At 42.0% G+C, this 15,088-nt stretch overlaps 2 protein-coding genes across 2 annotated transcripts; both read left to right on the top strand.

Annotated features, from left to right (window-relative positions):
• The first annotated feature begins 4,683 nt into the window (after window positions 1-4,683).
• LOC129191337 (dynein axonemal light chain 4-like) lies at window positions 4,684-5,809 on the top strand. Its single transcript, XM_054794583.1, has one exon. The coding sequence runs from the start codon at window positions 4,970-4,972 to the stop codon at window positions 5,285-5,287; it is 318 nt and encodes a 105-aa protein (XP_054650558.1). The 5' UTR covers window positions 4,684-4,969; the 3' UTR covers window positions 5,288-5,809.
• Window positions 5,810-7,220: 1,411 nt separating this feature from the next.
• yif1b (Yip1 interacting factor homolog B (S. cerevisiae)) lies at window positions 7,221-15,061 on the top strand. Its single transcript, XM_054794237.1, has 8 exons — window positions 7,221-7,430; window positions 8,001-8,097; window positions 8,556-8,685; window positions 8,767-8,871; window positions 10,601-10,737; window positions 11,031-11,186; window positions 11,913-12,006; window positions 12,138-15,061. Exons 1-8 carry the CDS (start codon window positions 7,394-7,396, stop codon window positions 12,291-12,293), a joined length of 912 nt encoding a protein of 303 aa, XP_054650212.1. The 5' UTR covers window positions 7,221-7,393; the 3' UTR covers window positions 12,294-15,061.
• The last annotated feature ends 27 nt before the right edge of the window (window positions 15,062-15,088 follow it).

A 15,088-nucleotide genomic window follows, 5' to 3' on the forward strand; every position in this document is an offset into this window, starting at 1 on the left:
GTGTGTTCTTGTTTTTTTGCTCTGCACCTCGACATCTTGCAACATATCACTTTCTTTTGGATGAGCAACTTGAAAACAATGCGGCGTCTTGAAAGATTCATCTCCTTCACAACATGGCGATGTAATTTTGATGCTGTTATGAAATTATTATTTTATATTGTTTTTACAGGCCGGGAAAGATATCTGATTAATGTGTTTACATACTAAAACTGTCCAGAGTTCAATAGACATTGAATGCGTCCTCTCAAACAGTAACAATAAGTATATTATACGGTAACTCACAACATTTCAGCAACCATTTTTACTACAGTCATCTCAAGGGACAACACAACATAGAAATGAAACTTGGTTATACTTGAGTGTAGTCAGTGTACAGCATGTATAGCAGTATACAGTCATTAGGAAATATATTAACTAATACAAAATAAAAATATTTGAACTCATAAATCGTGCTGTTTAGTGGTTGAATGCCTGTTATTAGTTCGGTCAAATTCATTAGTCATTAGAAGAATGTATAAGGTATTCTGAAGACACTTTCAAAGAAACGTGTGAATGATATGTAGTATTCTACCCTGGTCACTAGGTGTCAGTAATGTTCTTGTAATGGTCGGTGAGACATGCACACACCAGATTTGAGGCTTTTATTGCAGGTTTGAATTATCTCACAACGGGCACAAAAATAGCTAATAAAAACACGAGCTACTGTTGTGGCTGTAACCCACGCCAAGCTAAAGCTCAACTCTGAACCCCAGATGTCACTTCCTGTCTGCCCGCCCCGAGGGAACATATTTATAGCAACACACACAAGCATGAGTCTTATTTGTGTCTTAAATGGCTTATTTACTCTTATGCATACTAAATCGGGTAATACGAGCGTGAAGGTGACTATAGGGGTGTTATTTCATGTCTAGAGGGCTGCAATAATGTTAAGAAACTTATTCAGAAGGTTGTAAACAGGTTTGCATGCTCTAACTACAAAAATATTACATGTTTAAATAAGGAATCCTACTTTGCGGAAATTTGCTTATCATATTTGTGTCTGGAACCAATTAACCATGATAAAGGAGGGATTTGGTACTGTCTAAATAGCTGGCAATATAAGTGAGAACGTATCAAGATAGTTGATTCTCGCCGACATTCAAGCATGGCAGTGGTAGCATCATGGTCGAGGGCTCCATGAATTCTGCTGGAACTGGGGAGCTGCGGTTCAGTGAGAGGAAACATGAATTCCAACACGTGTTATGCCATTATGCAGCAGGGCATGACCCCCTCCCTCCTGAAAATGGGCCACGTGGCAGTTTTCCGACATGATCACAAGCCCAACACTCCTCCGAGATGAAGAGTCTTGCTGAGGAAGGTGAAAATGATGAGAGTGGCCAAGTATGTCTTCACACATGAACCCAACCGAGCATCTGCGAGGCGTCCTCGAGCAGAACGTGTCTAACATCTACCAGCTCTGTGATTCTGGTGCATTCCTTGCCCGGGAGGATTAAGGCAGTGCTGGATGACACATCACACATGGTGTTTACACTAAATATGAACACTTTGGACACAATTTGGACGTGTTCACTGTGAGGTGTACTCACTCACTGCTGTTTCCGGCTATTTCATTGTTGCCTTGTTTTCAGAGGATAGTAAATCTGTTGTGCTTTCCAAGACATACGCTGACTACTCTAAGTTCCATTTAGATTGTGTTCCGCCTCAGATTTGCTTGACTTCTTTAATCTTCTGACATTTCATTGTTACCTTTCAGTTCATTTAATATTAGATAGTCAACAAAACTATCTAATGAGAAAAATATGTTTTGAATAAAACACAAATATGCAATATAAGAGGCTAAGTACCTTCAAAGTAGAGTCTACGTATCGTTCTTGGGCTGTTTAGTACTGAATGTGAAGTTTGCTTGATCCAATCACACTAACTTCGTGGTAAAAGTATTTCTTTGTATTGTCACTGACATTCACAACGCAACACTCGGGGGTGGAACAAAATCAAAATAATTGTTACAATTGCTTTAAAAAGTGCATATTACAATTAGCGTCACTTTTATGATGGTACCAAAAGATAATAATAAACTCGCCTCTGCCTCGCAGCACGGGCTGCATTTAGCTGCGCCAGGAAGTCGTTTTTTTCTTTGTGTCACAGAAGTGGTTCAGCGCAATATATCACTGCACGCTATGCAAAAATAACCTAGCTTTAATCATTTTAAGTGAATACCTCTCTAACGGTGTCATTCAACACAAAGCATTATCATCACTTTTTCACATCCCTCTTGTATTGAATCATTGGAACTCATTAGACTTGCAGGAAACCGACTGCACTTTTAAACTAGAAGCATTTAGCTGTTTCGGTCTTGCAGCTCACCAGGTTTTCCTCAGAATTTGCTCAGTTCTCGTCTGTGCAATTGTATAAAGAATATAAAATGTGCATCTACGTCCTTCATCATTCCCAAGGACATATTCACCCAGAACCACTCATCAGAACACACCAAATTGTTAACTGCAGACCTCCAGCTGACAATGTGGCCTTTACAACAATTACTACCGCATGACAAACTCTCTTAAAATAGTCCCCGGTATGGCCTTTTGTAAGTGATTGAAGAGCAGAAAAATGAGCCCACATGCACATGTGAGGCAGGACTGTGACGTTCTTTTTTTTTTTTTTTTTTTTAAATGCACACTACAGTCAGTTTGAAAGAGGGGGGTCATTTTTCCCTGAGGAAAACGGAGCCCAGCTGTCTGCACTGAGAAAGAAAGTCACCACGTAACAATACACAGAAACAATGTGAGGCATTCGCTCAGTCGCAAATATATCTGACTTGAATGGTTTCTGGAAAACAAACACAGCAAACCTTTTCTCTTGAATAGTTAAGCATTGGAAAACGTCATGGCCACCTTAATACATGCACTGAAAACAAAGCAATTAACATTTACTTACTTTCTTTAGCATGCCAGATTGATATACGCTATTTATGTTCCGTTTATTTTAACAATAAGGCTAACAACATTGATTTTTGACAGCGACCATGTAACTTCAAGCCAGCACTTGCGTAACAATGATAGTACATTATTGTACGAGTCCACAGTGTACCCCACCTCTGGCCCAAGGCAGCTGGAATAGGCTCCAACAAGCAGTACAGAAAATGGATGGTGTATCCATTTGTTTATTATATTATTGATTACATCACAATCACAGCACTAACCATCGTCATGGTGCCAGATGAAGAGAAGAGAAAACAGATTAAGTAAACACACAAAGGGAAACTAGCAAGCAGACAAAAACTAATTACATAACATTAAATACGTAGTATTAGCAAGTATTTACAGAGCAGTGCAGCAAAGCATGATGGGAAGCAGCATGTGCAGATTCAAACTTGATCTTGGACTTTCTGCAATAAAATGTACTCACATTTGCAGAATGGGGAACAATACGGAGAAAACTAACAGAACCATAGCAGAACGCTATGAGTAGTTTCACTTCATATACAGGTCTTTACTTGATGTGATTAAATTGCGTATTAACACAGAATCTTAAATAAAAGATCTGATTTTGTAGAAATGATGTAGTTTTATCAGATAAAATTCAGTACAGCCAAGTCATTTTTTTCAGTGTACATAGATAGGAATGACTAGGACTATTGCTAAGTATGGGTACAGTTCAAGGGATAGTTTGGATTTTTTGACATGAAGCTGTATGACATCCCCATCAGCAGTGTAGTGCATCAACAGTGACTTGCCCCCCCCCCCGCCACTTGGTCCCGTGAGCCGAGTTCTGGTCGGATTTCAGTGATGAGGAACGTACAATATGCGTTATAAACAATATGCGTTCAAAGGCTAACACATTTGCGTCACAAAAATGCCTCTTTGAAAAAATCTGACCTCACAATCGCGTTGCTTTCTCTCCTGTCGTATCACGGCACCCTGTTGCCTTTTCAGTGTGGTGTCATCCGGAATACATACACGACGACGGACACGCAGCGATACGACCGGTGGCGGAGACAGACATTTTTCATTGAGGTGGCCAAGGTGAGACCATTACTCACACATGTTCGCAGTCTTTCAACACCATTTTCTCTTCAATATTTGTATTTTCTGCACGCTTTTTGCTGTAATTTTGACACAGGTCCGTGTAGCAGTGTCAGCAGAGCGCTGCGTGGCAACGTCGCTCTTAAAAAGTATGTTTTAGAAGCTGTTTGTGAAATCTGATCCAGTAAAAAAACAGAATATAAAACTAACCAATGTATCCAACCCAGCTAAACAGCTCTGTGTTTTGGAATACAGCAGAACCTCGGTTAGCGTACCCATAAATGAACATTTAAGGTTATTTTTACCTTTGCTGAAGATGTGAGACAAAGACACGAAACGGCAGCAAGATCAACACACAAACCACCTTTGTGTTTCTCACCTTCTTGATCAATTGCTGGCCCATGCAACTTTATTTGGGTCAATTTTGGGGTTATTTTGAGGTGAGGAGCACAGAAATCGCCGAACAACAAATGTGAATGCAGCCCGAGCAACAACAGAGTTATGCTCATTTTAAGAGACTGCTGATTAATGAAACCATGTAATCCAACACTGTCTGAGTAATTAAAATGAAACATGCCTTAACTTGATATTGAAAACATGATTCATTTTGTCTTTAAAATCATTTTTCCAGAAAGAGGGGTTGTGTAACGGTCAATAAGCAGACTCGTGGTCTTTTTTTTTTGTTTGTTTTACATTAAGACGTCACTTTGCGTATGTAATTCAAAAAGAAACGTCTACAATTCGTTACAAACGAACGCCACACTTTACAAGGCAACGTCATAATGGCCACGAAGGAGATCAGAGCTATGACGTTCCCACCATGCATGTCGTTGCAAGGCGGGCGCGAACAAACACCCGCGCCAGGTCCGTGCATGTGTGGTGTGTCACTATGCTGACTCGCGTTTCTCCGCTACAAACTCCATCGGGTCTTCCGAATAGTCGGGATGGCAGAGGACGGCGAAGCAATCACAGAGGGCAGAAAGAAGCTAGCTTACACCTTCCCTATTGTCAGGCACACGGACATGCCCAAGCACATGAAGATAGAGGCCATCTCGCTGTGTACGACGGCCTTCGAAAAGTTCGCCGACAACAATGAGAGCGCAGCGAAGATGGTGAAAGACGCCATGGACAAGAAGTTCGGCACTGCGTGGCACGTAGTGATCGGCGAAAGCTTCGGCTTTGGGGTCACCCATGAGGCGAACAATCTGCTCTATATGTTCATCGGAGGGAATTTAGCAGTTTGTGTTTGGAAGTGCGTCTAGCGCTCTGTCTTCAGACATGGTCGTCGACGTTGGAAACATCAGCTTATCAAATGACGCATCATCTGAACGGTGTGTTCAAATTAATCCTAAATTGCGACAAGAGCGGCAGCCATTAGCCTACTTCCTTGTTTACGTCGACTTTCTTCTTCATTTCCACCTGGCAGCATTTGCTTGTACTAGCACCACCTACTGGAATGGCGTGGAGAAAACTGAAAAAACGCTATTATTGACATCTTTTTTAAGTTTGCAAAGTGCTTTGCAAAAGTGGATGAAACTGTTGTGCTTTCACAACTAAAAAGCTATATGACTGAATGTACTGTTTGCTTGTTAGATGTGGAGATATAAAAGACAAACATGAAAAGTTCCTTATTCATTGAGCTGACATTGAGTTAAATGATTTTAAATAAGATTATAAATAATTGTAATAGTAATAATATTAAAAGAAGTTACAACACAAAATTATATTGCTTCAACACTGAAATTCAAATGAACTAATAACTGTATAAACCTGACTAAATGTTCTGCTCTGCTGATTGTTTGCACGCATAAACCTCAACACCCTGATTAGAAAGTGGCATATCTTTTTCAGACCTATGTCAAGGGGATACAATACTGTCTTCTTTGGGTGAGTGCAAGAATTTGATATTCCCCTGGGCCAATACTGAAGATGGAATTATTTTTCAACATATATTGGAATTATTATTCAACATATATGCTGTACTTTAGCAAGTTGAGCACTCAGGTTGTTTTGAAATTCTAGGACTGACTTGATGACTTTGACTTGGAATTTTATATACAGCAACAAGTTGAGGCCTAAATAAGGCAAAAATAAATATTTTTAAATTAAAAATAGGTTGTCCTTTAAAATATATTAAATATAATATAAAATATAATATAAAATGTATTTTCTGCCATTCAGCACAACACTGGCACTTGTATTCATATAGAGGAACAAATTGTTACCATGACAACTCAATATTGTTCCATTAATTTGCAGTCTAATGGCACTACGAGAACGAAAACGGTGTCATTTGTTATTTTGTAACTTTTGAGAATTTCAAATGTAACGATTTTTATCGCCTTTACAAAGCGATAAATGTTTAGCCATATTTAATCATACGATAAATACCAAGCATATCCACTAGAGGACAGAATTACACACATTTATGCTTCAGCCTGCGAGAGATTAAGTAGACGAAGAATCTCCCAGCAATGACTCTAAATGGATAGGATTGTTATTAGAATTTTCACTTCCGTAGTATGCCCTGGTTTGGCCGCCATGATGGTGAGCAGAATCCAAAAACATTGCCTTGAGAACGTGTACTCGGCACAGTTATGGCATTAATAGCGTAATAAAGTGTCCAAAAGATCAGATTTGACATGTTTAAGGTTTTCCAAAGACAAAAACAGGTATTTTTGATAAAAACGTAAATTTATAACACTGGTTAGTCTAAAACAGAGCAGTGGACTGGGACTCAGAAAGTGTATATGGTGCAGGACTTTCACACAACATAGCTCAAAGCTACTTTGTGTCTCTGGATGATTAGTTGAATTAATGACAAGTCAGTGATGCTGATTATTTAGATTATAGTCTGTGAAATGTATTAAGGCCATTACTGAAATAAATGTTGCATTGTGTAAATACTTCCAGTTAATTATCCACACAATAGAATAATTATTTTTGTATCCTGATTGTGACGACGTTGGTAACACTGTAAGGAAGGAAAAGTTTAATGCTGCTGCTCACTGCTTTTATTGACCACTACATGTAGGTCATATTTCTGCAGGATAGGATTTTTACACATTTATATAAAGACATATATATATTCATTCTGTTCAATAATTAACATTTATTCATTTCATCAAAGTGTACGCAAAGCGTATAACTTTATATTCCACTCAGCTCACCGTTGTGTGTCTAGCCCCGCCCGCCTCTCGTGCTCACCATTATGGCGGACTTTCTCCGCCATGGTGTACTACACTCCGTTCCATTCATTTGCGTTAGACAACAGGACTATTCATTTAGCGTCCTTGCTTCCCAGTGAGAATCTGTTTCTTTCAGTAACTTGCGGCTGCTCCACAGTGAGCTAAGAGTAGCCTAACTAAATGGATTATACAGCATCTCAAAAAGGTTCCAGACAGCGTAAGTTACGTGTGTGATTTTATTGATCAAAACGTTTCCTTTGCAGCTGTATTGGTCTCGCAATGACACTCAATTCGTGCATTTGCTGGCTGCCTGCTTTTCAGTGAATACCAGATTGAATGGTGATGCTAGCATGAGTAGCGGTTTACCAGAAGCATGCATACATGCACATAGATTTCTACTAAACAGTGCACCATTTAACAATTGCCATCTTGAGTGTGCTTTCTAAATAAAACGGGTAGATAGCGCGGCTAACTCGCTAATTCACACCATTCGCTTTCATTGCCAGTTACTTGCCATTATTAGTGAAATACTACAGGTAGTTAGTCTAACGTCGTTGACACAGGCTGTGTTAAGTGTCTTGCTTGTTCCCTGACACTGTCATGAGGCAACCGACTAATCTAAAATGAATTAATCTAATGACGTCATGTGTACTTGTGATGAGGGTGATCATATGCTGAATTGTGTGGCCGGCAAACAGCACAGCTGAATGATACCACTGTGTGAACTACGGTTCTTTCCACTTCATGTGAGCACAACAACCCAACACACGTCCCTGTCTTCATCCAGAGCCTAATGTGCGTCTACGAAACAGCTCCGCTGATGGGTTTGATGGCAGTCAGTTGTTTGAGGACACAAGTGGATCTGGATCACAGACACCCTTCAGGTGAGGCTGGACATGAATGTATTGAATCTAGCAGTGTGCAACCGCAGCGGAAGCTCAAACGGGGATGCATAAAGAAAAAGCAAAGCATACTTTGAGAGAGATGTGAGACACTTCACTCGGGCTGCAACTAGCGATTATTTTCTCAGTCAATTAATCTGAAGCTTGTTGTTTTGATTAATCCAGTAATCGGTTAGGCCCGAGACCAGGACCTTTAACATCAAAACTGTAGCTGGCAGCATGATTTGCAGTGCTACTGTGGCACGCTTGAATCGCACAGGAAATGGTCAGATGCAATCTGTAGCTTGTGCAAAAAGCAATCCATACAACACAACACGTCAACACACACGTGTCACACAATGTAGCCTACCTACCGCGCCATGTTGGCACACAAACGTCTATTCACAACACCCGTGACAAAATGTCAGCCCTCAGGTGAATGTGTGTGTTTTTGTCGACAGGAGCCAACAAAGCGGACCTCATGCCGCGGGTTTTTCTGGTCAGTCCATCTTGACGGACCCCATGTCGAATCTCGCCATGGCTTACGGCAGCTCGCTGGCATCCCAGGGGAAGGAAATAATGGACAAGAATGTAAGATTCACTCACGCATGTTTCACTGGTGTTAAAGTAAAGTACACAAATGGGAAACAAGCGCGTGCTTGTGTGCTCTAGCTGGACAGATTCATCCCCATTTCCAAGCTGAAATACTACTTTGCAGTGGACACTGTGTACGTGGGAAAGAAGCTGGGCCTTCTCGTTTTCCCCTACATGCATGAGGTAGGTGGGCTAAACTTCAAGCATCCTATTATTAGATCAACTCCTTACAGACTTTTGGTTGCTTTCGTGACCTCATTCAGTGTGGAGGTCTACATCGGGTGACATCACCAGGAGTGGCGCACTGTTCATTTGGGACCCAATGAGTCTGTGTTGGTCTTCTCGATTCATGAAATACAGCAGAACCTAGGGTTCCGTAGCATTTGGGTCGACAAAAATGATGCCAAAAATATGTCTTGGTTTTTCTACACCGTCTCAGCTGTCATACGGCGAAACAGTGCCCACGTGTTGGCGACTTTGTGAAGAATGGATCGTGTTTTTTTTAGGATTGGGACACAACACTGCGTGCACCATCATCAGGCAATTTGCATTACTGATTATTAGTTTTATTATTTAACAATAACAGTGCTCTTGGTCTGTAAACCTCTGATTTGAATATTTAAGGAAGTGAAAGTGAGGTTTTGGCTTTTTCAGTCCATAAAACCTTTGAAAAATCTGTCTTCAGATATTTCTTGGCCAAGTCATAGCCTTTCAACTTGTGTGTCTTGTTCAGAGGTGTTCTGGTTTCAGCCTTTCTTACCTTGGCCGTGCATCTGAGCGCTGAAAGGGGACCTATTATGCTTTTCCTCTTTTCTGCCTTTCCAACGCGGTCGTGTTGAAGAGTCCGAAGAGCAAGCTGTAAGTAACAACGGTGTTTATTTTGTGTAAGTAATCGGACAAAAGGGGTTCGGCAGCTGTCCGGAAGTCCTCGGGAGCGCTTGGGAGTGTGACCAATCACAGAGGAGTGGGCTCGGTGGGAGGGCTGGAGGTGGAGTAAATTACACAGACCTTTTGGGCGGGAGGCAGGAAACACTGCAGGAAGAGGTGAAGAGTCTGGAAGAGTCTGGAAGCTTTCTGTGGGGGTTATCATGTGTAGCTGCGCTATAGGAGTCCAGAACTGAATACAAATTGATATAATAGGTCCCCCCTTTACACCGTGTACCGTACTTCTGCACACTCCAGGTAGATTACAGTTGTGGAATATGACAACACTGGGGGATAATGGGTTCCTGGGAGCGTCACGTTAGATTTTTCTCAAATATTTGGCAGTTAATCTGCATGTTTTTCCTCTCGACATGTTTCTTGTGACCTTTTTGTGCACTTGCAGCAAAACATTTCATGGTTCTGTGGTCAGGTCCAAATATATTGGCAATTTCAACAGTGCTGCATCACACTTCTCGACATTTCTGGCCCATTTTGCCAGAGGAAAAGAAACTGCTTAATAATTGTGCACACCTAATAAAGGGTGTTAATCTCCTAAGGCCACACCCTCCCTCAGTACACACATGCACATCACCTGGTATGCTAAAGCCCAATAGCCAGTCACGTTTATTCAGCTCGAGGTTGGAAAAATAAGCATACAAATGAGAATATGGTCCAAATACTGACTTGCCTAATAATTGTGCACACAGTGTATGGACAGATAATCATCTTTATTGTGTGTGTGTGTGTGGTTTATTTGTTCATACAAAACACAGAGCACAATGAACAACTCTTATCTGTCTCCTTTTTTCCTCCTAATAAGCAATGTGCGCCCTGCTGAGGCGTTTAGGCAGCTTTTTTATGGCTGTAAAATAAGTTGAAAGTTAAGTGTCCACATGACTCTTGCGGATTAATGATGATAACTGAGGTTCCACTGTGTGTACATTTTGTTTACCTGCTGACAAGAGAGTGTGTAATCCGTATGTGGTAGAACTGGGAGGTGAGCTACCAACAGGACACACCCGTGGCGCCACGCTTTGACGTCAACGCTCCCGATCTCTACATTCCCGCCATGGGCTTCATCACGTACGTGCTGGTGGCTGGACTGGCCCTCGGCACACAGGACAGGTAGGAGTTAACACACACCTCATGTATCCTTGTCACAGTGTATGTATTTGACCTTGTGGACTATTCACTTGTGTGGCAGGCCTTTCACATTTCTAATGAATTGCGCCCCCTGCTGGTGAAATCTGTTGCCTGTATTGCTTCGAGCCCTCCCCCTTGAAAGTTAGATTGATGCAATTCCACGATTCACCAAAATGTTAACACTAAACAATTGAAATGAAGCATAGCTGACCTGTGCTCAGGGGCTTGCGTATGTTTATTCATTTACAGACGAGTCATTCTTTGCGGTCTGGCAGGTTTTCTCCCGAGTTGCTGGGAGTGCAGGCGAGCTCAGCGCTGGTGTGGCTCATAATGGAGGTTCTGGCAGTCCTCCTGTCGCTCTACCTCGTGACCGTCAACACCGACCTCACAACCATCGACCTGCTCGCCTTCTCTGGATACAAATATGTCGGGTAAGGGCCGCACTCTTGTTTATACGATGAGCATTGACAGCAACAGCAGTAGGTCATATGTCGTCCATTGGCTTTCTTTTTCATATGAAACCCTTTTTAGTGATGCAGTGGAAGCTCCAATATTACACCGGCCGACCTCCAAGTCCCCTTTTTCATTGGAAATCATGCTAATTGAATGATTCACTTCCAGTTCCAATTTTCTAAGTATTTTAGCATTCTTCATTTTCAGCTAAGAGTGGGAAAAAAAACGTCCGTATGATTTTTTTTTTTAAATACATCCTGGCAAGATCGGCAACATAGACGCCGTCTTCGAACTTTGCCATGACTTCTTTCTTGAATTCAGAAGTGGTCTTCTCGCTCTGTGGAATGTTGCTGTCACTCGCAACCTTCTTTGGACTCAAAGCGGCTGATTTAGAGTTGATTCGGGACGCCTTACGCGCGTCTTACTGGCTGCCGCAGTAAAATGTGAAGTAAGCATTGCGAGATTTGGTCTTGGGCGCGTGATCCGAGATGGCTGCATGAGCAAACCAAGCACAAATACAGCTGTTTGTCACGGGCGCCATATTGCACGCTAACCAGGGTGAACGCAAACCAAGGCAAAATTTTAGCTTACATTTTGGATGGTAACTGAAAAACGTGCTAACCGGGGCGGACGTTAACCGAGGCACCACTGTATTATGAATGTGTGTGTGTGTGTGTGTGTGTGTGTGTGTGTGGTTTTCTCAGGATGATTGTCGGTGTCGTCGCAGGACTGATGTTTGGGAGGCCCGCGTACTACCTGTCTTTACTGTGGTGCTGTGCTGCCATCTTTGTATTTATGGTGAGTGGCATAACAACAGGATGTAAATAATAATTTTAAAAAAAGAGAGAGAGAGAGACGACTGAAATCTGTGTACAAACAGGAGACTTTTGCAGGAAGTGTTTGACGTCTGTGCTGTTTTTTCCCCACAGATCCGCACTCTGCGTCTGAAGCTGCTGTCAGAGGCAGCGGCAGAGGGGCGGCTGGTGAGAGGAGCCAGGAACCAGCTGAGGATGTACCTCACTATGTCGATAGCGGCGGCCCAGCCCCTTTTCATGTACTGGCTCACCTATCACCTGATCAGGTAAACACACGGCTGCGGGAGACGGAGGCCCACGCAGAAGCCGCCCTTGGACGAACACACTCTATCAGGGTCAGCGCACAAGGTCACGCTGCATCCGTGCTCGGAGCAGCCACGAGAACGTGTTTGTAACGCCTTTTCCTGTCTCAGCACAGCCGCATGTTGTTTGTACAGCCGCATTCTTACCCTTAAAACAAGTTGTTTTTCTACACTCTGTAATTACTTGTTCATTATTTTTTAGCAATATTTAAATATGTATGTCTGTTAGGCACCGCTATGGTCTAAAGTCTTGTGAGCCGACACAGGGTGCACACACACTTTCACTGGAAGTGATGGACTGTAAACTCATCAGAAACATCTGCTCTGTAATCGTTTAATCTGGACTAGAATACTACGGGTCTGTTAGTGTGGTTGTGCGCTCACATTGTGACATTTGTGTGCTTTGCATCACGCGCACATGCTCGGCTGCCTGGCTGGGAAGGTCGTGTTGGACCGCACCATCAAGCGGTGGTGTCATTTTAACAAAAACATTGTCAATGTATTTGCTGCTTTTCATATTGAAAGTCAGATGGAATAAAGGAAATGAGGAAGTAGTCTGATTTAAAAAGTGTGCTTGATTGGATTTGATGTCAATGTGAGATTACACTGTGTTCCATATTATTATGCAAATAGGATTTTAGGATCATAAACGTTTTGCTTTTCAGTGCAATTCAGGGGTGGCGTTGTGTCTTGGGGCTCTTTGGATTACTGATATCAGTCTCGGGCAGTTGTCATAATTACTTTGCCAGGTGAGCCCAATTAAAAGAAAACTACTTAAAAATCCATCCATCCATCTTCTAGGCCGCTTATCCTCACTAGGCTCGCGGGTATGCTGGAGCCTATCCCAGCTGGCTTCGGGCGAGAGGCGGGGTACACTCTGGGCTGGTCGCAAGTCAATCGCAGGGCACTACTTAAAAATGATTGACGTTATTAAGCATGCCACAGATTTCAAGCAATAAAGCGTCAAATGCGTTGGACAAAGCATGAAAACATTCAATAATTCACAAAAACTTTCATACGGTGATGAAATTTGTGGCTGATTCAGACGACAGCCGGGATTGTGCTGGTAAAGAAGGCATAATGAGAAAAGTTTCTGCCGGACAAATGTATCGAATCAAGAGAGCACCTGCTAAAAAGCCGCTACAAAGCAGCAAACGGGTATTTGAAGCTGCTGGTGCCTCTAAAGTCCCTCAAGGTGTAGGATCCTCCAGAGGCTTGCAGTCATGCATAAACCACCCCTCACCAGTACTCACAAGCACAAACGGTTGCAGCGGGCCAACAAAGACATGATGAATTCTCAATCCTGTTTCCTGATGAGGGCCGTGCAACCTTGGGTGGTCCGGATGGATGAAGAAGAGTACGGCCAGCATATCTCAGCAAGACTGATGTCAGAAAGGAGGTGGCTGAGTCGTGTTTTGGATCAGAATCATTGGGAGAGAGCTGGTCGGCCCTTTATGGTCATTGGAGGTGTGAAAATGACCTCAGCAAAGTATGTGGCGTTTCTGACTGACCACTTTCTTCCATGGTACAATATGAAGCACCGTACCTTCTGTAGCAAAATGACCTTCATGCATGATATGCACCTCATGATGCAAAGAATACCTCCCTGCCATTGGCCGTTATGGGCGTAAAAGGAGAGAAACTCTTAGTTTGGCCCCCTTTTCTCCCCTGACTTCAACCCAATTGAGAACCTATGGAGAATCGTCAAGCAAAAATATGGGTGGGAGGCAGATCACAACAAAACAGCAGCTGTGGGAGGTTGTTCTGACATCTTGGAAAGAAATTCAAGCAGAAACGCTCCAAAAACTCCCAAGTTCAATGTAAGGATTGTGAAGGTTACATCAAAGAAGGGATCTTAGGTTAACACAGGTTAAACAGGTTGGCCTGTTAAAATGTCAGTGATTGAAATAGCTTTTGCTTTCAGTCAATATGGCCTCCTTATGCTGCAAATTCAACAAATGACCGTTTTCGCTCCTTAACGACCAGTGAAATGCTTTGAAACCCTGTTGTGCATAATCATGTGGAAAAAATAGCGTCATCATTGGGAGGTTTGTTGAGTAACATTCAAACTGTACTCGAAAGGTTGATGACTTCAGAGTTGCTATTTAGCAAAATCAGAGAAAAATATCATGTGCATAATAACTTGGAACACGGTGTAAATAAGGGGAGATGGGTGGTAAATGTTTTAAAAGTGTTCAGCAATGTAGAATGATCCTTTATTCCATATCAGCGGGGCCCAACAGATTAACTGGCCGATTACAGACATGAGAGAGTAATCAGTAATCCACCAAAAGATGGCTGATTGACGCACGATGTTCATGCTTGTGTTTTTGCTCATAAAATGCAGGTAAATGCTGTTTTTCTTAGAAATGGGGCTCAACCGATGAATCAGCTGATTATAGCCATTAGAGAATAGATGTTTACTAAAAAAAATTACTTTTTGCACTGTAGCCTACCCTTGGATTGGCAATAATGACGACTCTGGTACTGAGGGGGCATGTGAAAGTTAATGTCTGAACTATTTTATTTTCCAGCCGCTTACATCACATTTTGGGTTTATTTTCTGTTCAAATTGTTCATATGCTGCTTGTTCCACACAATTTCTGATAATAAAAGTATTTTAAAGTAGTAAAATATCTTCCCTTCCATTCGTGTTTGGAACTAAATGAATGAATAAATATATTTTAAAAACAATGACTTAAAAGTGTAACAAATATAAATCAAATAATGAAGAAATTAAATGTAAAAATAACAATGACTTCA

Source organism: Dunckerocampus dactyliophorus, chromosome 12 (genome assembly GCF_027744805.1).
Source record: "Dunckerocampus dactyliophorus isolate RoL2022-P2 chromosome 12, RoL_Ddac_1.1, whole genome shotgun sequence".
Lineage (NCBI taxonomy): Eukaryota > Metazoa > Chordata > Actinopteri > Syngnathiformes > Syngnathidae > Dunckerocampus > Dunckerocampus dactyliophorus.